The 24228-nt window shown below is 38.6% G+C and overlaps 1 protein-coding gene across 1 annotated transcript in view; it reads right to left on the bottom strand.

Annotated features, from left to right (window-relative positions):
* Window positions 1–12036: 12036 nt before the first annotated feature.
* The window catches only part of DIAPH2 (diaphanous related formin 2), a 980877-nt gene continuing 968685 nt past the window's right edge, over window positions 12037–24228 (bottom strand). The window contains exon 28 of the mRNA XM_068961943.1: window positions 12037–12359. Within this exon, the coding sequence (XP_068818044.1) occupies window positions 12295–12359 (65 nt within the window). The 3' untranslated portion in view covers window positions 12037–12294. The remainder of the gene's footprint in view (window positions 12360–24228) is intronic.

The following is a 24228-nucleotide window of genomic DNA, read 5'->3' as shown; positions in this document are numbered from 1 at the left end:
CTAAAAAAACTCCTGGGTGCAAAGATCAGCAACTCTTTTTTATCCTTCTCTTTTAAGGAAACTTTGAAAGCAGTGGCATGTTTCAAAACCTTAAAAACAGATTCACTTGCCAACAGACCTGTGGCCTGGCAGGCTTCCTGCCTAATACTAGGAAAGCCTGTGGAAGCCCACAGAAAAACTAGAAGGGCTCCTTTGAAAGAAAAAAGGACTGTTGCCATAGAATGCTTAGTCACAGAGAGTAAAAAAAAGTCACCTGTCCTTCTTCTGAGTGGTTGTTGCAATTTAGTGAGAAGTGGAAAAGAGGGGGAGAGAAAGAGAGTGGGAAATAGAAATTATGGGCTGGGTACAGTGGATGCTTTTCTGGTCCAAAGCAAAGGAAAAAATAAGACCTACTTCCCTTCACTTTCATCTGCCAAGAGACCACTTAAGAGGTGGCTCTGGACTGTATCCCACCAAGCTGGCAATCAAGAGTTTGAAGACCTTGTGTAAAACTGCCGGTGTCTTCAAGACAGGGACATACATACATGCTCAGATGGTAGGAGGGAGGAGGAAGCAACAGTTCTCTAGTTTACCTCATGAAAGCTCTTGTATTGAGAAACTCATAAGGTCCCACAGCTTGAGTGATGGATACATGCAGTGAAGGCTGAGGTTGAGGCTACAGTTTCAGTGGGTAGAATCAATGACCCTTTCCTCCCAGGATGCTCATTAATCCTCTGACCCTAAGGGTCCTGCCTTCTGTGACTCCAGAACACACAGCCAGGGTAGGTTCCTTAGGCAGCACAGGAGAAGGAAAGCTTATGGGGATATACTGCACTTTTGAAAAGTAAAATAAATGTAATAAAAAGCATGCAGCATAATTGCCATGACTTATACCCCATGACATTTGATAATAACAAGGTTGGTACATTACAAATAAGTTCCACATTTACAACTCTGCCTTGATATTTACACTTATTAAATTGTTTAGGGAGGTGGCTCCTGGCTGCTGGAAGCCCATATATAAAACGTATTAGCATAACTGGAGTACAGCCAAATCCCCCCACTGTACATTGCAGTTACTTGTTACAAGTTTGACCTTGGAGGGAAAGCCATCCTCCTTGTCTTCAATCAGTCATCAGCTCCTGAAAGTGTTCCTCTGATATCTACTTCCAGTCGTCCACATTTGGGGGAGCTTGTCCTTGATGCTGACCTTAGGCAGGCCCTCAGTTCCCAGGACAATGATGAAGGCTGAGTTCTCACCTGGATGAGGAAATTAGCTATGGTAGTTTCTAAGATTTTCCATTACCTGTACCAAACATTCCTTTTCATTTGTTTAATTTACTGAGAGTTGACACTATACATTAATTCATTGAGAAATTGCTTTGTGTAAAGACCCAGAGATGAATGAGACAGTCATGGCCATCAAGAAACTTACACTTTAGTCAAGGACACAGACAACTAACTCTAGTAGAAGGCAGAATGAAATAAAAGCCATAATAGGAGTATGAGCAAATTGCTGTGGGAGCATAGATAACACAATTTATTTTAATGAGGAAGGGAGAACTAAGGAAGGCTTCAGAAAGGCAGCACTGGTCCTTGAAGGATTAATAGAAAAAGGGTGAGGTTGGGCAGTGAGGTCATACCAGTCAGAGTAAACTTCATATACATAAAATGGCATGAATGAAAATACACATTTGGGGATGTGTATTTGTGTATATGTTTGTTTGTTTATCATTGGCAAGCTCCAATGATAAATCCAGTGTAGCATGGCTGGAGGGATGGTGAAAGGGCTTGAAAATAACATTTGAGTCTGTTCCTGGAAACTCTGACACCTATAATAGTTTTGTTAATTAAAGGGAACAATCAATTTTCTTTAAGGTTATACAGTTAAACTAAACCAAATCTTTCCCTTCATTCTTTTTTAATATAAATTTATTTGTTTTAATTGGAAGTTAATTACTTTACAATATTGTCTTTTTTTTTTTTTAAGTGGATCAAGAATGGCATTTTAGGAAGCAATCTCTAGCAATGTGAAGGATGAGTTGAAGAGGTAAAAGACCAAAAACAGGCAGACCAGCGTCTATGCCTGACTAGATATTATGGGAGTGAGCATAACACAAAGATGTTTCTGGTGTTTCTAGCCTTAGAGACTGGGAGAAGTGTATTACCCATAATGAGATGGGCAACCTGGAGAAAAGGATCACCTTGCTGGAGGAGAACATATTTGGTTGGGAATATACTGAGCTTTGGGGCTTCTCCAGTGACTCAGTGATAAAGAATCCACCTGTCAATGCAGGAGACACAGGTTCAAAGATTCCCTGGAGGAGGAAATGGCAACCCACTCCAGTATTCGGGCCTGGAGATTCCCATGGACAGAGGAGCCTGGCAGGCTACAGTCCATGGGGTTGCAAAGAGTTGGACATGACTGAGCACGCACATACCACATATTGAGTTTAGTGTGTGAGCTATCTTTTAAAGAGGGAAGGTGGTTCTGGGGTTCTGATGAGATCTCAGTCATCTGCTCATGGGAAATTGTCAAAGCCATGGATATGGCTACCACAACCCTGATTGTGGGAGAATACAAATGAACACTGGAGCTACTGCCTAATAACCACTAATAAACAGGAGTGAAGAATTTTCTTGGTGGGAGAAGATAAGCCTAGGTGGACCTTGTGCCAAACTGAGGAAAAGTAAGCAGGATGAGGATAAAGGGAAATTCGTAGGATTTGGCATGAGGTGATCATGGTAGCCTTGAAAGAGAGAGATTCATGGGAAGGTTGCTGTTGTGGTTTAATCAGCTAGAGGAGACTTCAGGATGCTCACAGACTAACAGGAAATGAGATGGAATAATGGATATGAAAAGTGAAAGTCCTTTCAAAAGTACAAAGCACCACATAATACAAGGTCACAGCAAGCCAGCTTTTTATCCCAGATGCTCTGGAGTTGAAAGGGCATTGATATCTAACAGATGCTTTGATTTTTATCATTATACTGAGTTCTGCTAAGGGGGCCTTATTCCTGACCCCTTTCATCTGTTTCCTCCCCTGCTCCCGCCCCCCAGCACCACCATAGCTGAGTAAATAGCTCATTACTTGATTTTTGTCTGCAGGTCTAGGTGACAGCTATTATGTCATAGGTTATATGTCATTATATATATATATATATATAATATATTATATATATATTATATATATGTAGTATGTCACAGATATATCACTCAGCTATTATATGTCATAGATTTCCAAAAAGTGTTTAAAGAGGAAATTCATAGTATTTGGTTATCTTTGATGTAATTCCCATTGTGATATTCAGGTTCCTGGAGGAAAACAAAGGGACAATAACACAAAATGCTTGTGGGGTGAAGGTGAGATGGAGCAGAGTCAAAAACCAGGTCCCCTTTTAGAATAAAACAAAAATTAGCTAAGATAAAGCCATTCAGTGTCACATGTACCCAGCAGTTGAATGTATTCAGGAGGGAAGCAATGATTCTTGGAGTAGAAAGGTATTTAGCATAAAGGGAATAGACCTGAGTAGAGTTTAAAAGAGTGAGAGATTTCTGAGAAAACAGTAGAATTTACTGTTCTTTAAGCAAGTAAACATTGTTCAAGAAATTCTTCTTTTGTTGTTGTTCTTTTTCTTTTTCTTTTATTTTTTTTTCTATGTATGGCAAAACCAATACAATATTGTAAAGTAAAAAATAATAATAAATAAATGATAAATGGTTAAAGAAATTCTTAAATATATGACTTAAAATATTAACTAGACACTTAAGAAGTCCTAGCTATGAACTAATTAAAGCTTTTCCCATAAATTATACTTTATTCAAATGCCTTTCTTTCCTGTAAGAGGCCAAAGCTGAATCAGGATATTTTAATATTCACTCGATTTTTGTCAGTTTTTCCTTTCTTTGAACAGTCACTCAATGTTTTGACTTTCAGTATTATTGAGAAGAAAAGAGAAGGAGTTGGAAAAGGGGAAAAGAAAGGGGAAAAGAAAGAAAGAAAAGAACATAGCCTAGAGAGCTTACCGTGGCCCTTATTACCATAATCACTATAAGGTCACTAAATATGTCCTTTTGTGGAATTGTTTTTTTCCTTTCTGCTCTGTGCTTCATGACTTGATGCTACTTGTATGTGAGGTTTGTATGAGCCATTCAACACCACCAATAATGGGGTCATGTCAAGTGTCAGAGCTGTAGCTGTGCATCTCCATGGTATCACTGCAAAGATGAGCTTTTCTTCTTGTGTTCAATTTTTGTTGTTGTTCTTGAAAGTAGCCCATCAGTCATTCGGGCCTGAAATCTTGGTGTCAGATTTGATATTTCTTCTCCTCACACCCTCAACATCTAATTGATTGCCAGTTATTGAGATGCTACTTGGGTCTGTCCCACTGATGCTATCCTAGTTCGAGCCCTCATTAATTATCAAAAGTGTTATTGCAAAAAGTGTTTTTCCAATTGCCTTCAACAAAGTTAGGCTTATGTGAACTCTTCCTGCTGTCTTACACACAGCTTCCAGCACCGTCTTCCTGAAGTGCTCCATGCTATTTCTTTCCTCAAAGAAGTGAAGTGTTAGTTGCTCTGCGTCCGACTCTCAGCGACCCCATGGACTGTAGCCGCCAGGCTTCTCTGTTCATGGGATTCTCCAGGCAAGAATACTGGAGTGGGTTGCCATTCCCTTCTCCAGGGGATCTTCCCAATCTCTCAGTATTTCCCAACATCTGTAAAATCAAGCGCAAACCACACAACCACTGCTGACTTTCACGGACCTTACGCTCTATCCGACTGGAACTGTTCCACATTCTTCACACTTGCACATCAAAGCTTGTGCTTCTGCTCATGCCTTCTCTCCTTCCTCACACACACACACAATTAAGTTCCTTTAGCGAAGTAGAGAAGTGGAAGGTTTATTATTAATATTTCTAATAATATGAGAAGAGCTCTTGTGCTTTGCTCATACACATGAGAATAGGGCCTGTATCTGTCCAGTTCACTGTTATGGTCTCAGAGCCTAGCTCTGTGGTTTGCACACAGGAGGTGCTCATTAAATTTTGACTGAATGAATAAAAAGTTGACATGTTCAAATCTACTTACCTTTTAAATTTCATTTCAAATGCCACCAGTGCCCAAAAGTCTACGCTGATACCTGCTTTCCACCTCAATACCCACCTCACCGCATCTCTCTATAACATTGTTTTTTTCTGAACTTCCCTAGGCCTAATCTGTACCACTCTTATGACACTGATCACTTTTTTTCCATCTTGAATTCCAGTTGTTTTTGTACATGTTCCATCTCCCATTAGACTGTGAGAACCCTGAATGCGGAACTGTGGGTTTAACTCATAATTGTGTCCTGAAATCAGTGTCTATTGAATGGGCACTCGATGATTAAAATAGCCACACTGGAGCCTTTAGCGAAGTACAGAAGTTGAAGATTTATTATTAATATTTCTAATAATATGATAAGAGCTCTTGTGCTTTACTCATACACATCAAAAGGTGAAAATATTGTCTGCACCTAAGCCAAAATATAGGTAAGAATACTGGCTGAACTTCTATTAGCCAAGATATAGGGTCATCATGGCTAAAGTCTGAATTCTGGCTAATGTCCAAGAACTAGGAACAAAGTCATAATTTGTACATTTCATGAATTTGTAAGTTGTTTTTTCCTGAAATGGATACAACTATAATAATATTTTATTTGTGGCTATTGGGACTCTAGACATCTAAATAAATTCAGTCTGTAAATGGGCTCTTTGGCTATTGCTTTCTTTTTACTATAAATCAAAATTGCATACCATGTTACATGCATTGCATATATATCAATTTTCAGATTTCTACTTTCCTTTGAGCTCAAATTCCCTTAGCTGTGGATATTCAGGTTTTCAGACTCCCTACAAAGGAGTTTTCCTACTTGGGTCAATGCAGGAGAGAAAAACTAATATATTTGAGTCCTGGAGGAAACCATTCCAAGGGAAACAATGGTCTTGCCAGGTACTTTGGATCATATCATTTATAGACCTGGTTATTACCTTGTCCAACCATTCATCTTCAAGTCAGCCCACCTATGAAGAGAGATTCTTTCAAAAGCCCTCCAGAGAATAATTGTCTACAATCCTTTATTTCTAAATCCAGATTTTTACCCCTCTGAGCATTTGAAGCCCATTTACTCTCATTGTATAATAAAGGTTAAAAACCCTCCTCTGTAGAAACAGTTTCTCTGGAGGATGTAAATCACCCTTCTGACTTTTCTGCACTTTTAAGGTGTACAAACATCTCTCCACCACTCTGGCAAGAAGTGCTCAAGAATACTTAGAGAAAATCTTATGATTCCCACAGGTATGTGTGTCTTTGAATATATCCCATGATTTCTACCTAACCAGGTCCTTATAGAAATACTTTGGTACTTTTGTTAAGTTGAAGCTTCTCCTTCTGGAGTATTCTTCTTACCTCCTGCCTTTCTACTTCAGTTGGTACCTTTTCACCCATCCTTGATATTAATTATCATAGGCAATAAAACATTTAATGTAATCTTAGCTTTATTGAATAAGTAGGTATGCATTACAGATAGATTGCAAGTCATTCTTGGTCCTGCAAAGAGACAGGCATTTATTGTGAGGCAAAACGAGAACATGAATCCATATTTCTGCTACTGAAATACTTCTTCTGAGTGTCTTGGTATGGGCACAACCTCCCTCAGTATCCATTCAAATAGGCTTTGCTGTCACCTCTCCTTTCAGTTAAGGGATTCACAATATCTAAAATAAACTTATAAAGAACACTTCTGTATCAGAGGTAGCTTTATACCTACATTATTAATCATAGAAAATATTTGGTCAAAGACTCCATAAAAGGGGCAGAAGAGATACACCAGACCTCATAGTTGGGACTAATTATTTTTTCAAGCTAATTTGCTGTAGTAAGGAAAGTATCAACTGAATTTTCGAATAGACTGTTCAGCCATTTAACATCAAAGCATGCAGTAGCCTGTGCATACAATGGCTTTTAGAGACAACACTGAATTTGACTTGAGCACCAAGGATGCATTTTAAAAAGTGAAAAGTACATTTATGTGCAATAACTAGTGTCGTGAGCTGAATGGTGACTCCCCAAAGATACGTCCACATCCCAATTCTTAGAACCTTTGATGTTAACTTATTTGGGAAAAGGGTCTTCACAGATGTAATTAAGTGAAGGATCTTGAGATGAGCAGATTATGTATAAGCTGATGGGCCTTAAATGCCTTCACAAGTATCTTTATAAGAAAGTGGTAGAGGTAGATTAGATATGCAGAGGGAAAGGCGATATGAAGATAGAGAAGAGAGAGGCTTGGTCACAAGTCAAGGAATGATGACAATCACAAACTGGGAGAAGCAAGGAAGGTTTCTCCTAGACGCTCCAGAGGGAGTACAGCCCTGCCAAGACCTCAGTTTAGGACTTCTGGCCTCCCAAACAGTAAGAGAATAAATGCCTGTTGTTTTAAGTGATCACATTTGGAATACTCTGTTACAGCAACCACAGCAACAAAATACAGATTTGGGTACCAGGAAGTCAGGGGCTGCTATAACAAATACTTAAAAATGTACAAGTGGCTTTGGAATTACATCATGTGTAGAGGCGGGAAGAATATTGATGTATATGATAGAAAAAACATAGGTTGCTTTAAACAGACTGTTGGGAAGAATATGAATGTTAAAGATCCTTCTCATGAGGGCTCAGAAGGAACCGAAGAATATTTTATTGAAAACTAAAGGAAAGGTGATCTTTATTCTATACTGGCAAAAAAGCTTATCCAGACTGTCTCCAACCGTCTTATGGAAAGTAGATCTGTAAGTGACGAATTTGGGTATTCAGCTGAGGAAACGTGAGAGCAAAGCATGGGAGCTATAGTCTAGATTTTTCTTGAGGTTATAGTAAAATATAAGAGAAAGCGATAAATCAAAGAAAGAACTGGTAAGCAGAAAGGAACCAGCACTTGATAATTCAGGAAATTCTGCCCCTATTCAGATTGCAAAAGATGCTAAAATGAAGAGATTCACTGTCAGGATAGTGGGCTCTGGAGATAAAGCCAAGACTAGGCAACCTTTGGCTAGTGCTATAGAGATTAGGCATTGATTCACTGATCTACTCATTCATCTGGATCAAAGCCAGGAATAGAGGCGGCATTATCTGGCAAAGATCTGTGAGGACTCTCTTGCCTCTCTATTAAATCAATATGATATTCATGAGGAGCCCACAACGTTTTTTTAAAAAATTACACCAGCAGAAACAGTTCCATCTTGGCCCAAAAGGGATAGAGACAGGACAAAATGAGAGAAGGCTGTCAGACGACCAAAACTTTACAGGCAAGAAACAGGATGATTCAGCTGTAAAAAGATACTACCCTTTGATAGAAAAGATCAACTCTAGGGCAGAGCTGCAGACCTAAAGGGTGCAACCCTGAGACAAGCAGGATTATTGTCAAGCCTTGAAACCTAAGGGGATTCTGAGAACAGAACTGAAGCTCAGGCACTTGGCTGAGGTCACAAGACATGGTGCTCCGACCAGTGTCCTGTGCTGTGCTTAGTTGCTCAGGGACTCTTGGCGACCCCATGAACTGTAGCCCTGCAGGCTCCTCTGTCCATGGGATTCTCCAGGCAAGAATACTGGAGTGGGTTGCCATGCCGTCCTCCAGAAGACCTTCCCAACCAGGGACCAACCTTTCCAACCCAGGTGTCCCGCATTTACCATCTGAGCCACCAGGGAAAGGGATTCTGCCAAATTCTGAAACTCATCAGGACAAGGAACTCGTTTCTATGTTTGTTCCATTTTCTTCCTTCTGGAATAGGAATGTCTATAACTATTATCATATGCCTATCCTTTTGCTGCATTTTGGAAGCAGGAGCCTTGTTGAGGTCATGTTTCAGTGATTCACAGATGCAAAGGAATTTTGCCCTAGGGTTTTGATCTGTTGCTGATTTAGATGATCTAGATGAGATTTGGGACTTTTGAAATGATGATGTTTGGATGAGAGTTTAAACTTTAGGTTTGAGACTTTGGGGAATATTAGGGTAGGGTGAATATATTTTGCACAGGGGACAGACATAAATTTGGGGGTCCAGAAGGCAGACTATAGTGGGCTAAAGGTCACCTCCAAAAAGATATGTCCATATTTTAATCCCCAGAACCTTTGAAGGTTACCTTATTTGGAATTAAATTTAGGCTCTTCATACGAAATTATCCTGGATTATCTCAGTGGGCTTGAAATTATAACAAAAGTGTCCTTATGAGAGAGGCATAGGGAGATTAAGCACACAGACCAGAAGGTAATGTGAAGACAGAGCAGACAGAGAGATGTAGCCATAACCCAAGGAATGCCAAGAGCCACCCAAAGTTGGAAGAGACAAGGGAAGATTTTCCTCTGGAGCCTCTGGAGGGAGCATGGCCCTTGATTTTGGACATCTGGCCACAACAACCACGAGAGAATACATTTCTGATATGTTAGGTCACCTAGTTTGTGGTAATTTATTACAGCAGCCAAAGGAAACTAATGGAACTAGTAAACATTTTAAAGTGTTTTGCACTATTAAAAAACACTGAAGAAAATCCGCAGAAATTGTGTGTGGATGTGCTTAGTCGCTCGGTCATGTCTGACTCTTTGCAACCCCCATGGACGATAGCCCGCCAGGCTCCTATGTCCATGGGATTTTCCAGGCAAGAACACTGGAGTGGGAAGCCATTGCCTTCTCCAGGGGAGCAGGAGAAATTGAACCCAGGTCTCCTGTACTGCAGGTGGATTCTTTACCATCTGAGCCACCTGGGAAGCTCAAAGAGTGGTTCTGCTCTCAACCCCATGGACTGTAGCCCACCAGACTCCTCTGTCCATGGAGTTCTCCAGGCAAGATTACTGGAGTGGGTAGCCATTCCCTTCTCCAGGAGATCTTTCTGACCCAGACATGGAACCCATGTCTCTTGCACGGCAGGCAGATTCTTAATCATCTTAGCCACCAGGGAAGGCGCTTCTCAATTATGGCAGTAATAAACTCAATAAAAGATTTAGTATAATTTGGCTCTATACACTCTGTACTAAAAATGTCATTATGTATTTTTTTCTGGTGAGAATTTTCAACCCCAAACAAACTACAAATGGCTAAAGCAGGATCATTATAAATCTGGGAAGCAAACCCTTTAATTGACTTATCAGAATTTCATGAAAGACCCTGAAAGGTCTCATTGTTTGTGAAAAGTGTGTAGGATTACTCTAAATACAAATATATAATTTATCAATAACTGTACTTTTTTTTCCCCACAAACTAAAAAATAAGGCAAGTTCACATCTGGAAAAGGTGATATGCAACAGTATTTCTACCTTGACTAGCTTGATAATATGGCATGGGAAATGTCCCTAAATATTAGTCAGGGTGAATATTTCAAAATATCATTTTCCTACAGTCTGAAAAACTATCAAAAGACTCAAAGAAGCCATACAATGAAGATTTCAGAAAAGACTTTGTGAAGTTAAAAATGTTAGTATTTACATAAATTAGTAGAACCTAAGTGTTTGTTGTTGTTATTGTTAAAAAACAGCATGTGAAATTGATATATCCCTTAAACTTCTTTGTGCGTGTGCATATGTGTGTGTCTTAAGACAGGATAAAATTGTAAAATCTCAGATTCTGTTACTGCTTTTGATTTCTCTGTTGTAGCATCTTCAGAGCTTTGCAAAGGATAAGACCTAAGTAAGAATGAACTGGAGGAAAAGGCAGCAGTTTGAATGATTCTACATCTGTAGAAAAGAAACTGTGAGCTACAGGTCACTCGTTTTCATTATCTCAGGTAGTGATTTGCCAAGCCAGTCATTTGTTCTTTCTGAATATCTATAATGTGCTTTAGAGGAAGTAGAAATAGGATTTTCTATATAAGAAATATACCTGTAAGAAAACTTTTACAACAATCATTATCATCTGCATGGATTAGTCTTAAAATTATACTCCAGAGACGTTATACTACATTCTTTCAATGCATTTTAAAAAGTAATAGACAAGTTAAGTATGACTTTTCCTCTCTCATCTATTTAAGAAAAATGTAGAGCCTGGTTTTTCCTCCTAGAGTTGTTTTGGCAGCATTTAAATGATTTGTTAATATAATAAGGTAAGTTAAGTATGATGATGATTGAGAAGTTCAGTTAGTCACTGGGATGTGGAATTATTGTAGCAGGATATATAAATATCTATACATATATAACGTATATCATTTTTCTTCTTCAGATCACCATGGCAGAATGGGAAAGGGGGAGGAAAGAGGCAGATAAGACAATTGACCTATCAGAGAGTTTTCTGCTGCCTCCTGCAGAGAGAAACCTTTCTCCTCTCAGGTCTCTTAGAACTCTATTCCCTGCCTTCAAGGGGGTCGTGGGAATAAGAAGCAACAGAGAGAAGAAAGAAACCATGGAGAACAGGGATCAATATTCACCTTTAAAAATCTAAATAAAGGTAACAGAATTTGCAGGTTCAACTCTAGCATAAACATTAAAATGTGAGGTTTTTCTCAAAAATAGCCATACAAAGCATTTGTATAAAGTAGATATATGTGCATACTTATAAAATACCTCTTTAAATAAAGTTTAAATTACTTTCTCTAACCGCTTCTGTTAAACTTTGGTTTATTTTTAGCAATGATAAGTGCCTGCAATATCATGCTGAAACTCTAGATTAATGTTAAGTTTAATTTCAGCCAAAGCAGATGCATCCATCAACGTTCACTTGAGATTAGATTCTAAATAACTTGAAGGGGATGAAGTCGTACATTTTCTGAGTTTCCAAGATGGCTTCTTTTACAGAGTGTGCAATATCAGTGCCTTTCCAAACCATTAACACACACATTTTCACTGGTCTTTTACTTTTCTAATTAACAGCAATCAGTAGACATTGATGAATTCTTTCTTTTCCCTTCCTTTTTTTTTGGGCGGGTGGTGTGTGACAAAATTTGAGTAACATTATACAGTTTTGACAGACTGAATGGTTTTGAATGCCTTTAGAACTCTTCAATTTCTTACATTTTTCATCATCACTGTCAGGTCACACACAACAACAAATAATACACATCTTCACACTAAAATGAAATGCATGTTTTAAAATCCTGGCAATTGTATTTGTGTTAGTATAACTGTGGGAGGAGTCTTGAAATAGCTTTATATATGCACATTATTTCATCCAGCTTAGCTTGATCTTTGCAGAAATGTACTTATTTCCTCTCCATCCCTTGAGAGCAGGTTTTGTTCTTCTCAAACTGTATGATTGTGTTTACTTAAATATTTTCTTATTCTTTGGCATCAGGAATCACTTAGATGAGATACCTCCATTGTGGCGAGACCGTGACCTTTCCAAAGGTACTCGTCTGTTATCTATAAGACAAAGAGAAAAGAGAACCAAAAACATGGTGAGCTTTAGATCCCAGCTATTGCATGATGTCAGGTTGAGAGAGGTTTTCAAACAGTCCTGAAAAATTAATTCAAATGAATATGTAAATAGGTAACATGAAGCCCAGATCTGAGGAGTTCACGCTGTAGCTCCCAGGCTGAGTTCAAGAGTCTGAAATAGCATTAAATGACTTTTCTTGGTAAGTGAAGTCAGAGTGATAACAGAAATGGAAGAATTCTCTCAAGCACAGTCCCTTTGGAAATAGCAGGCGACAACAAAATTCCTTGGTAAAGATGTTAAATTGAAAGGATCTATGTACAGTGCCTTTTGTTGGAAAGCACTTCAATTCCCCATGAGTTTTCAATCTGTATGTTGGCTACCTCTAGAGGACATCAATGTGGGCAGAGCTGAAAAAGAGTTGTTGTTTTTTTTAAATTTTTTTACAATGATTGCAATATGTGGCAACCAAATCAGCTACCAAGTCTTTGCTTGATTGTGTGATGTAAACAAATTCAATACATTATATAGTCATTATGGGAATGAATAATGAATAGGTCCCATTCCCCTCACCCGTCACAGGAAAAATAATCACTGTAGAGAGAACTGTTGGCACAAAGCTTTGAAAGCAAAGTTTAAAAGCATTGAAAGTTGCTGAAAATAGTTTTAGCTTTAACAGGGAAAAGGTTTACAGCTCTGCATTGTGGTGATCACTACTATGTTATTATCACCTCTGTTTTATGCTCAGCTTAAATGCAATTGATGTGGGTGAAAATCCCCTTCTGACAGAAGCATAATATACTTAGATTCTCTATTTAGAATGAGAGTAGGTCCCTAGAAATAATCACAACCACCAGCACTTACATAAATGCTAACACTTTACACTCGTTAATTTGCTAATTCACACAACATCCCCGGGAGGTAAACCCATTTCATTCTATCCTATTATCTCTGCTTTAGTGATGAAGGTTACACAGCAAATCAATGGTATGATGGGGGATTATAATGCAAAGTTAATGCCTAAGTGTCAAGGCTGCTTTATTCAGAGGTAGATGTTGGGGCCTCCCAAGCTCCTCCTCATTTCCTCCCTAAGATGAAGATCTCAGTCTCAGTTCAGTCGTTCAGTCTTGTCTGACTCTTTGCAACTCCATGGACTGCAGCACTCCAGGCCTCCCTGTCCATCACCCTAACTCCTGGAGTTTACTCAAACTCATGTCCATTGAATCAGTGATGCCATCCAACCATCTCATCCTCTGTCATCCCCTTCTCCTCCTGCCTTCAGTCTTTCCCACCATCAGGGTCTTTTCCAATGAGTCAGTTCTTCACATCAGGTGGCCTAAGTATTGGAGTTTCAGCTTCAGTATCAGTCCTTCCAATTAATATTCAGGACTGATTTCCTTTAGGATCGAATGGTTGGATCTCCTTGCAGTCCAAGGGACTCTCAAGAGTCTTCTCCAACACCACAGTTCAAAAGCATCAATTCTTCGGCGCTCAGCTTTCTTTATAGTCCAACTCTCACATCCATACATGACCACTGGAGAAACCATAGCTTTGACTAGATGGACCTTTGTTGGCAAAGTAATGTCTCTGCTTTTTAATATGCTGTCTAGGTTGGCCATAGTTTCTCTTCCAGGGAGCAAGTGTCTTTTAATTTCATGGCTGCAGTCACCATCTCCAGTGATTTTGGAGCTCAAAAAAAATAAAGTCTCTTACTGTTTCCCCATCTATTTGCCATGAAGTGATGGAACCAGATGCCATGATCTTAGTTTTCTGTATGTTGAGTTTTAAGCCAACTTTTTCACTCTCCTCTTTCACTTTCATCAAGAGGTTCTTTAGTTCTTCTTTGCTTTCTGCCGTAAGGGTGATGTTATCTGCGTATCTGAGGTTATTGATATTTCTCCCAGCAGTCTTGATTCCAGCTTGTGCTTCATCCAGCCTGACATTTCACATGATGTACTCTGCATATGAGTTGAATAAGCAGGGTGACAACATACAGCCTTGGCACAGTCCTTTCCCAATTTGGAACCAGTCTGTTGTTCCATGTCCAGTTCTAACTGTTGCTTCCTGATCTGCATACAGGTTTCTCAAGAGGCAGGTCAGGTGGTCTGGCATTCCCATCGCTTGAAGCATTTTCCACAGTTTGTTGTGATCCACACAGTCGAAGGCTTTCGCATAGTCAATAAAGCAGAAGTAGATGTATTTCTGGAACTCTGTTGTTTTTTTGATGATCCAACGGATGTTGGCAATTTGAGAGAGAAGATGATGACACCTTGGAATATATCCTGCCTCTCCTGTGGGGAGGATGGACTGTGAGAAATGCTGAGGTCTTGCCATGGAACTTTTCTCATCTGTGTTTCTTGATGAGAAACACATCATCAGTGTTTCTTGAGTGATTCCGGGTAGTCTGTGGTCAGTACACAGAGCAAAGCTAACTGGCCTCCATGACCTTGGCCTCATTAATACCATGGTATGAGTGTACTGAGCCAAACAGCCATACGCTTAAAGTGCCTTATAATGCATTATTATCACTGAGAGGTGAGAAAGAAAGAGATATTTTTTCTATTCAGAGATACATCTGAGTGATGGATTATTTGGGTATCCTTTTAAAGATACTCTTAAAAATTCCATTATTTAATAAGTGATACCAATCACAATCCACTAAAATTGTAAAGATAACATTCTGAGATAAAGGGCTTATTACTCAGATGTCACTGATTCACATACAGGTTGGTTTGGGACTTTTAAGAAGACATTTACAAATGAGATTGTAACATGATGGTTACCATTGCATTGCTAGCATTTAAGTGCTCAGTGTTAAAGCTATCAGATATGAGAATGATGGTGGCATTCACAGAGGACTGTCCCAGCTGGAAAAAAGGCTTGTGCCTTGGTAATCCCACACATGAAGGTCAACTGGCATCCATGTTCACTCCAGGAATGCTATTGGTACCCCATACCACTGTTCACTGCCCACTGGATTCAAGAAAAGCACCACATACAAACACCTAGCCTTGCAGAAGTAAATGATGTCAGGATTCACATCAAACTGCAGCTTTATTGGTAGCACCTGATGTGAGAAAATAAACTTTTAAGTCAAAATGAACTGAGAAAAGGACATTAAAGCTTTTGGAAGGCAGGATAAACACTGGCTCACAGCCCAAATCCAGCTCTTGGCATACACACAAGGGAATGATTCTACAGTTCTTCCCTTCCTTTCTCTTTATCTCCCTCTCTCCCTTCCTTCTCTGTCTCTGTCTCTCTTTAAATATTTTTGGTACTTAATTGGTCCCTATGTTTCTGAGATAATTATAAGTAGAGCAATTCTGTAAAGGTCATTACTTGTATTTTTGAAATGTCAACCCCCAACATTGTTTATGAAAAAATGACTCTAGAAATAATGGCAGCAATGACTGATCTGGGTTTCTGTGATTTATTTACAATTCTTTGTGTTTATGTTAAAACTATTTTAGGTACAAAATATATGTTTATGCTCTAGACTTGTATGGATCAGTGCAGAAGTGCAATTTAGAGGATAATGTTATATGTATATATAATATGGATATATATATAATATAAATATTCATATCTTTTCACAGTATAATAGCTTACAATCTAATGATGGCAAATTTTCATACCTAGATTCATGTTTTACTTGAGGCAAAGATTGAGAATCATCGAATTATTTAAAAAATAATTTATGTATTTGGCTGCATGGGATCTTCAGAGACCTGTTTCCCTGACAAGGGATTGAACCTGGGTCTCCTGCATTGAGAGCACAGACTCCTGGCCACTGGACCACCAAGGAAGTTCCCAGAATCACTGAAGTTTTAAAAGTACAACTAAATACTAATGGGTAATAGTCAGTGTTCTGATCCTTATGAGGCCAGGACACATACTTGGCATCAAATTTATGAGAAAAGAGCAAATGCTAGTTATTATTGCTGTGAGAGGTGATGGAGTTATTTGGGTGATTGTGAGAGTGACTGGATTTCCTATTTAGAAATATAGGTGAAGGAGGCAGGTGCCCGTGTGATGTGATTTGAGAACTCCAGGAGACCCAGACTGAACCAGACTCACTTACTTATTTTCCTAACACTACTGATACTAGAACTGTTTAGATGAAAAAAAAAAAAAAAAATAGGAGTCTCTCCTCCAAACAGTCAATAGTTTAGAAAACATGTATTTGCCTGAGGTGATGGGTAGGGCTTTGTTAATCAGTAGTGGCTTCCCTTTCCAATTTGCCTTGTTGTATTTTTGGAAATCAAAGAAAGGAAGATGGGGGGAAGCATCAATCTATGTGTGTTTACTTGTGGGGGATATTGTGCAATGAGATACAGGAAAACATATCGGAGGCTGAGGGAACATGGTTTGTCATAATCTTCTTCTGTTTCCATTTTCTGAATGTACGAGGCAACATAATGAATAAGCAAGCCTAGAGAATCTAATCGGAGAAGGCAATGGCACCCCACTCCAGTACTCTTGCCTGGAAAATCCCATGCGCAGAGGAGCCTGGTAGGCTGCAGACCATGGGGTCACTAAGAGTCAGACACAACTGAGCGACTTCACTTTTCCTTTTCACTTTCATGCATTGGAGAAGGAAATGGCAACCCACTCCAGTGTTCTTGCCTGGAGAATCCCAGGGACGGGGGAGCCTGGTGGGCTGCCATCTATGGGGTCGCACAGAGTTGGACATGACTGAAGCGACTTAGCAGCAGCCGCAGAGAATCTAATGTATCCTCATGGTCTAAGAATTTATTAAGGGATTCTATTGTTTGTAAACACAAGGATTAATGCTATATAAAACCTGAGACGTCAGTCTCAAGATGTACCCTCTAAATCCACCAGAGTTGGGCATGCATACCCTATCAGATTCTTTTTGGTCACCAAAGGCCTGATGCCCCGCGTGAAAGTGAAAAGATTCTATTTCTACAAAGAGTAACATAGTCATAGTGTGACACTGAGGAGAAGGACATAGTTATATGAAAATGTGCAGTCCATAGAGGAGAGGTGACCAAATCCAAAACAATAAGCCAATCTGTCACAGAAGAGAAAATGTAAATACATGGCCCAGCTAAAACATGCTTCTGTACACTGTGAATATCAGGTTAACCAGCTCAAACCACTGTCAAGGCTTTCCCCACTGTCATAAGAGTAAGAAGCTTTATGCTTTTTCTAAGCACAAATTGATTTGGCATTCATCTCAAAACCTTCCCAATGGAGTCCTGAGTGAATAGATTAAACCTGTTATTGTATTGCTCTAAAATTCATTCATGCAATCATTTATTCAACAACTATGTACAAAGCACATCATTCATGAAATACCTGAATGTCACCAAATTTCAGATCCATATCTCCATCTACCCTCTTAATTTCCTTCCTACTGAAAACGTTGTCAGGTGAAATAACGGAGGAATAACCTTATCATAAATCTTAAAAAAAAATGTGGTGCGAGGCAGACCGAAGGACTCAAGCTTGTAGTATGGAACCGAGAAACGTTTAATCACTCCTCTACCAAAGTGAGTGTATGCCAAAGGCAGAGGGCTGTGTGTTGTATATTGCATGAGCAGGTGAACTTGAAATTGAAAACCTGTGATAAAAAGACTTGTCCATTATTCATTCCCCCCCAGGTTAGGTATCCACCTGTTGTCTATGGAAGAACTGGCGCTTCATAGACATGTTAGATGTATTGACGTGACTTACTCAAACACAATGCAACTGTACCCTCCCAGTAGGGTAACATAAAATAAGTGTGCCTGGCATACACTGCACACTGTCACATTGTGTGGGGAAACATCCCATTTTAATGCTAATTAGCTGCCTAGAAAACAAAGTAAGAGAAGGCCTCTGCAATTTATTCTGAGCTTTCTTTTCTTCAAAACTCTTCAAAAATGATGGTGTGGCAGATTTATCATCAATGGATAGGCATTGTTTCCAGCAAAAAAAAAAAAAAAAGGCAAACAGAGGATGGGTTTTATGCAGCTCAGGATAAGAAAACCAAGAAAACTTTAGGTTGCGTTGTATATGTGTTATTTTCTCAGTCGTGTCTGGCTCTTTATGACCCCATGGGCTGTAGCCCCACCAGGCTTCTCTATCCATGGAATTCTCCAGGCAAGAATACTGGAATGGGTTGCGCTCCCTTCTCCAGGGTTAGGTCACCTTAGGAAATGTCTATTGAAGTAGCTATTCACATGCCAAATACTGATGAAAGATTATTTTAGACCGTTATACTGAAATCATCTCATACAAACTTATATATTTTTTCCCCCTCTGTACCATGATTCCAAAACTGTTGCTTTTTTCTCCCCCTGTTTTTGAGGATCCTGACTTGATACAGTTTCTCACTCACTATAAACACCTGGAAGGAAGGTGGCACCTGAATTAGGTTTGGGCCTAATCTCCTGGTGGACAGCCAGTTTCTCCACTCATTGACCAAATTCGTTCTCTTCACTTATCAGAATAGTGTCTTTTTTAAAAAAAATGTTCAGCTTAAACTATACATGCAATTTGGTGTTCTACTTCTTTCATTTAACATTTTATTGTATAATAGAAATTTTGTATGTCATTAAACTTTTGAAATATGATACTGAAAATAAAATTTTTAACGGCTACTCTTCTTTTTGTATAAATATGCCACAATTGGTTAACCGTTTCTCTACTGTTCGACATTTAGGATGCTTCCTTTTTTTTTTTTTTTCTATTATAAAAAGCCTTGCAATGAACATCCTTATAGTTTATATTTTATTTTATACACATCATGTGTAGAAGTAGCATTGTTAAGTATGCAAAATTAAGTCCAAATCGTATCCGAGAATGGTTGTAGTAATTTAAATCCAATTGGCAATAAGTAAATTAACTTGTCTTTTCTCATTGTTAGGTATTAATCTCTTGACAATGTGCTAATGTGAAAAGTGACAACTAGCATATGATTGTCTCTTCTTGCCCTTCTTCAAATTCTAGCAAAGTAGAAATTTTATGCTATTATCCATTTATATTTCTTCCTTTAAATGCTGATCATATCCCTTACTCAGTAATCTATTAGGGTCTTAGTTTTGCTTTGTTTTTATTTTGAACTCTACATTTTACAGATAGATACTAACCAATTGAAATATTTTCCTTCGTTTGTTGATTGCCTGTTATTTGGTTCATGTTGTCGGCTTTCAAGAACATATGGTTTTATTTTTATTTATGTAGTTAAATCAGTCAGCCTTTTACATTATGATCCATTCTTTTATCGTTAAGCTTAGAACGTCTTTCTCTAGGCAGAGACATTTGATAAACATTCAACCGTATCTTTTATTGTTAAGGTTTGATTTTTTAAAAAAACATTTATTTAAATGATCTAGAATGTTTGTTGTACAATGTCAGGTAAGCTTCCACATTGCTCGCTTGCTTTTTTCCTTGCAAAGAGGAAATGGGTTGTTCCAGCACCATTTGTTGAATAATCATGAATTTCTAAACTGATTCATGATAGATCTCTTTATCATATGTTAAATTACCTATGCTATGCTGCTGTTCTTAGTTGCTCAGTTGTGTCTGACTCATTGTGACCCCATGGACTATAGCCTGCCAGGCTCCTCTGTCCATGGGGATTCTCCAAGCAAGAATACTGGAGTGGATTGCCATGTCCTCCTCCAGGGGATATTTCCAAACAAGGGATGGAACTCAGGTCTCCCCCATTGCAGGCGGATTCTTTCCCATCTGAGCCACCACCAAATTACCTATACTAGGGTACATTTCTTTTCCATCAACTTAAGTATTTTTCCAACTATTTTTATGCCAATGACTTCTGATTTCATTATTTTAATCTCATAATATGTTTTAATATCTGGTGGAAATAATCCTCTGTAATGTATATTTTCCTTTCAAACTTGTATTTTTTGAGCACACTGTAGAACTCTACATCAGGCTATAATCACAAAACATCTTGAAAACAATACAGCTTGACAAACTCAATACGTGGTAACTAGCCTATCCTACTAAGGCTAGGCAGATGTCTATTTGTTGAGTGCCAATGAGTCAAGTGACTCTAAAGTTCCTAGTGATGCTTGTAAGAGTTCTCCTAGGGTTCTTCATTTTCTTAAAGACTTAACAAGCCCCTTTCCTTGTCTTCTTATCATTTTTTCCGCCTGGAAATACAGTACAGGGCAGCACTAAGGAAAATAGCATCCACAATTCTACTTAGTTTATAAGGCACTTGTCTTCATTACTTTTGCCTCATCAAAACTTTGAATAATTGGAATTAAATGTATAGATTTGTTGTTGATAGTGCTTCTATGTTGTAAACATTTTTTTTCAAGTTTTATAATATGCTTTACAAATTTAGTGTGTACTAGATACCATAGGTGTTAAAGTATATCAAATTATTTTATTCCAACAGAATTGTATACATGTGGCACTCTTCCAAAATGCAAGTCTAGAAGCCAATCAATTACTTCTACTTATGTGGCTTCCCTGGTGGCTCAGACAGTAAAAACCCTGCCTGCAGTGTGGAAGACCGAGGTTTAATCCCTGGGTTGGGAAGATACCCTGGAGAAGGAAATGGTAAACCACTCCACCATTCTTGCCTGGAAAATCCCACAGATGGAGGAGCCCGGTGGGCTACAGTCCATGTGGTCACAAAGAGTCGGACATGACTGAGCAACTTCACTTTCTTCTAAATAGTTCTAACCCTATTCTAATCTCAGTGACATTGTAATGTTTTCAGAACTAGAAACAGGCCATGTTATGTAATTTATATCCTTTGTTACATGCAAATAAATCCACGCAAAGAAAACAGAAACCCAGATTACCATGGTAGTCCAGGTTAGTAGAAGAGATGAGAGTTATTCTAATGAGGATGGTAATGGAAAGCAATAATGTTAAGTAGTTCAGAGGCTACTGTGACTAGAGACACACAACTCCCATTAACGGTAATTGGAGTTAAGCACATGTAATGATAACAAAATAGACCTCTAAATATCTTTCCAATTGGAAAATAAGCTAATGTGTTCCAGGAAATAGTGTGATTTTATGTGGAAAATACAGTATTCTAAATGAGATGCACAAATGATTTTCACATTGATATTGCTCAGTGTTTGATGGCGTTTTTCCTAAGGTTAGGGATGTAGACCTGGTAGAAGTAATATCTGTACAAAGAATGCCTTTCCTTTTCTTAATGCTCAGCATTCATCATGGTATTAAAGGAAAAGTCTCAATAGTTGCAATGGATTTATTAATTCAGTAGCTTGTTATCAGCATGAAACTCTGCTATGCTAGGGGAAAAGCAAATTATATTTTACAAAATTGTAGTAGTGAGATTAAATCACTTTTCTATATTTCACTTTCTTCTTATCCTCTCTGCCAGGTAGTAACTCGACTCTCTATCTCTATTATGAACCTCACATTTTGCGAACTATCAAGTCTCATAGTAATATAAAGGTATATTATCAAACAAACTCAATTATAGCAACTTTAGGAAGATTGAAACACGTGATAAAAGTAAAATCACATAGTATAATAATATTACTTCAAGGCATTAAAAACTTCATCCATATTAAGCTACAAATGTAGAAAATATGCAATGCTTCCTGTTATCTATCATAAACATGATATTTTCATAACATGTACAATTAACCTCCTGGGATTTTAAATGACTAGTATTTACCTAATTTATATCTTGAGTATTTCAAGGGATTGTAGAAAAGTATGGCACAGAAAAAAATAAAGTCAGTATATTCAGTATTTCAACTGCCACAGAACTTGCTACCAATTATCTCTGGACTCAATGTTAAAGCTAATGAATAAAATTTTGAAAAATGTTCTTGGTTTTGTTTATTAGCCATGCGTTATATTTCCTTCTTCTTAGGAAATATAGTCAGGGCCTAAGATAAATTTTATATGAGGTTGAAAGTCTGATGACAATGACTGCCTATCTGGAAAATATGGAAGAGTAACAAAATAAAACTGTGAGTAATATTAGAAAATAGTTGGGAAAGCTCCCAAGTACATTATATATGTGAAACTTACACTGAAGAGCAAACTAACAGAATTCACACAAACTGTAACAGATCTGCTCAGGTGTCTATCACAGTGGATCACATCCAGAGGTTTTTCAAAAACTCTGTTGATTAATCATCTAATCATTAGCAATGAATCAAGAGCTGCTCCTGCAACTCACCTTCTACTATGCTGTTTATACACAGAGAATATTATTTGCTAATAATATAGGCAAAGGAAAGAAAACCCTCCCTCCCTCCCTCTCTTCCTTCCTTTCATCCACCCATAAATTTTTACTGAATAAAATATCTGCAGAGTACCATAATAGGCACCTTTATAAGTTTTTAGGAAGGAAAGGATAAACGTATAAAGAAGTCTAACATGAAACTAACTATATGTCTCTTATAGCATCTCTTAGAGTCTGATGCTGAGGCTGAAGCTCCAATACTTTGGCCACCTGATACGAAGAACTGACTCATTGGAAAAGACCCTGATGCCGGGAAAGGTTGAAGGCGGGAGGAGAAGGGGACAACAGAGGATGAGATGGTTGGATGGCATCACTGACTCAATGGACATGAGTTTGAGTCAACTCCAGGAGTTGGTGATGGACAGGGAGGCCTGGCGTGCTGCAGTCCATGGGGTTGCCGAGTCGGACACGACTGAGCAACTGAACTGAACACTAGAAGTGCCAGGATGTACATGAGAACTGCTTACTAACTGTAAAGAGTCAGAGTGCCCCAGGCTTCAGTCAACACCTTACATCCAGTGAAGTGTGAGCACTGATTTCTCAGGCAACACGATTGAGCAACGGAACAACAACAGTACATGCAATGGAGGTTCAAAGAGAAAAATCATATCCCTTGGGCGCTGGAGTTGGGGGACCAGGGAAGACGCCATCTCAATTAGCCCTTAGCAGATAGCTGGGTTTTTCAACAAAAAGACATAGAAATGTTGCAATTAATTTTTGATTAGAGAAAGTGACCTCTAGTTCCGTATGTTGCTATTTTAATTATCAAATTTTTCCTATTTGGGGGCATGTAAAGCAACGGAGATATAAATGGAGACTCAGAACTCTACATATATTTAACAACTATTTTCTAGGACACGGAGGAAAATAATGAAAGGGAATGCACCAGCCAGATTCCTAGTGTTTCCATAATCAGATGATAGCTGTTTCCATAAACATGTGATTTTAATTTTAATGGTATTTTTAAAAACCCAAAAACTCCCGAATGATTTTCAGAGAAGACAGCAGTTCAAAACAAAGACAGCAGTTTGTTCAAAACAAACAGACAACCCAGAAAAAACCCACAACAAAACCACCCAGGAGAAATGAGGTCCTCTGGCATCATCTGGTTAGGGTCTGTTGCTGAAGCCTAGCTAGCACAATTCAGAGCGGCAGCAGAAAAGCTGATCAGGGCACACATAGATTGCAGTGACCTGGGCCAAGAGTACTTGGCAAGATGAGAACTTGTGCAACCATGTGGGTTGATGCAGATAAACTAGCTGTTAAAGGACAATGTGGATACAGGGTCAAATCATTCCTACCACCTGTCATCTCATGCCTGTCTATTCCACGTGTGACAGAAATCCCTATGACTAAGAGTGTTAGGCATCAGCCATTTTTCTAACTTTGAGCATATGATGGACAATCCTCTGTCATTTTCTGTGGCAGTTGTTTGTGATCTGCCTGAGCTTTGTTGATGATATGCTGACCGAGAATATATTTACTTGTCATCTGTTTTTGTTTCTAAATCACTCTAAGACTACGTATATACTCTTTTCGTTTTTAACATGTACAAATCTATCTTGTGGGTCTGGGCTACCTGCTTTTTGCTGATGATGGAAGTTTGAGAGGAGTCAGCCCAATTCCCCAGCTTC

This window comes from Capricornis sumatraensis, chromosome X, assembly GCF_032405125.1.
Source record: "Capricornis sumatraensis isolate serow.1 chromosome X, serow.2, whole genome shotgun sequence".
NCBI classification, from domain to species: Eukaryota; Metazoa; Chordata; class Mammalia; order Artiodactyla; family Bovidae; genus Capricornis; species Capricornis sumatraensis.
Note: the sequence above shows the minus strand (reverse complement) of the source record. Positions and strands in the feature narration are given on the sequence as shown.